General features: G+C 72.9%; 1 protein-coding gene across 1 annotated transcript; it reads right to left on the bottom strand.

Moving 5' to 3' along the window:
- Positions 1 to 69: 69 nt before the first annotated feature.
- Positions 70 to 1,046, bottom strand: MNEG_14238 (activator and specificity factor for anaphase promoting complex; the record flags this gene model as incomplete). Its single annotated transcript, XM_014037290.1, has 3 exons — positions 70 to 240; positions 470 to 613; positions 1,005 to 1,046. The coding sequence occupies 3 exons, from the start codon at positions 1,044 to 1,046 to the stop codon at positions 70 to 72; spliced, it is 357 nt and encodes a 118-aa protein (XP_013892744.1).
- Between the last annotated feature and the right edge of the window lie 328 nt (positions 1,047 to 1,374).

Genomic DNA, 1,374 nt, shown 5'->3' with positions numbered 1-1,374 from the left:
GGACAGAGGTGTGGGGTCCAGGGGGGGGGTTGCGTTGACTTCTGGCTGGTCTGCTACAGCAGCAGCTGGCTAGCCATTGGCGGACCGATGCCGCACCTTGAAGGGGGCGCGGGGGATTTTGCGGGGCGGCCGCCGCGGGCTCATCACCGGCGCGCCGAGCGCGTCCGCCGCGCCGACGGGAGACGTGAAGTAGGGGCTCTGGGGCGCCGGGCCCGCCACGGGGCTGGCCGCGTCGCCGCACTGCGGGCGGCGGGGGGTGGCAGGGGGGGGGCATGTGTGGGCGGCGCGGCTCACGTGCTGTGCGGGGATGCCTTGCCCAAACGTGTGCAAATTGCACAGCGCAGCCGAGCTGCTCCCTTTTGACAGCCCCAAATGCCCCCTGGTCGACGCGGCAGTTGCCAGCCGGCTTCTTGCCGGCCGGGACGGAATGGACCCGGCCGACGGGAGCTTCACACTGCAAACTTCTCACCTTGAACCGCAGCATGCGCTTGCCGGGGCTGCCCGTGCCCCTGAGCTGGTCCAGCTGCGCGGCCTTGTCTGGGGATATGGGGGAGGGGCACTGGCAGCCCAGCAGCTCGGACCGCAGCAGAATGTTGTAGGCCGGGTTGAGGTCCTGAGATGGGGGGCGCATCAGCGCAGGGGGCCGTCGGAAAAAGAGGGACACAACAATAGGGAGGCGAGCGAAAGAGGCTGCTTTGAGGAGAAGGGGCGCGTCAAAATAGTGGGGCCTCAGGTCCCTTTGTTCAGGGGGCGGTCATGAGCAGGGGAGGGAGGGACGCATCAGAACACTATCGGGTCCAACGCCGGCCAGCAAAACGCACCGCCACCGCTGGCTCTGCCGCGGACGCTGCGGGGTCGCCGCCTGCTGGCCCCGTGCTGACGGCGCGCCAACACAGGCCCGCGCAGCCTCCCTCGACCGGCACTGGATTCCCATGCGCGCATCCCCGTCCGCAGCCGCCCTCATTGCCTGCCCGCCGCCGCCGCCGCCGCCGCCCCTGCCTCACCTCCCGCTCAGCCGCGCTCTTATTGACTTCCGAGGTCGCCATCTCCCTATCCAGCGGCGAAAAGTCCAGCCGCGCGTGCGGCGCCCTGGATGGAATGAACCGGTCCGAATACTGGACCCGGCTGCCGCCCGCAGACCGCGGAGAGAACCAGGGCGCCCCGCCCCCGCCCCCGCCCGGGCTCGCGCCGGCCGCCGGGCCCTGCCGCGCGCCCGCGCCCGGCCCACTCCCCGGCCCGCTCCCGCCGCCGCCGCCGCTGCCTCGCATGGGGGACGCGCCGGGCGTGCGGGGGTCGCCGCTCAGCGGCGGCGCGGCGGCGCGGGGCGTGGATGGGAGGCTACCAGCGGCGCCGCTGGCGCCGGCGGCGGCCAGG

The sequence above is a fragment of the Monoraphidium neglectum genome (genome assembly GCF_000611645.1).
Source record: "Monoraphidium neglectum strain SAG 48.87 unplaced genomic scaffold scaffold04346, whole genome shotgun sequence".
NCBI classification, from domain to species: domain Eukaryota; kingdom Viridiplantae; phylum Chlorophyta; class Chlorophyceae; order Sphaeropleales; family Selenastraceae; genus Monoraphidium; species Monoraphidium neglectum.
Note: the sequence above shows the minus strand (reverse complement) of the source record. Positions and strands in the feature narration are given on the sequence as shown.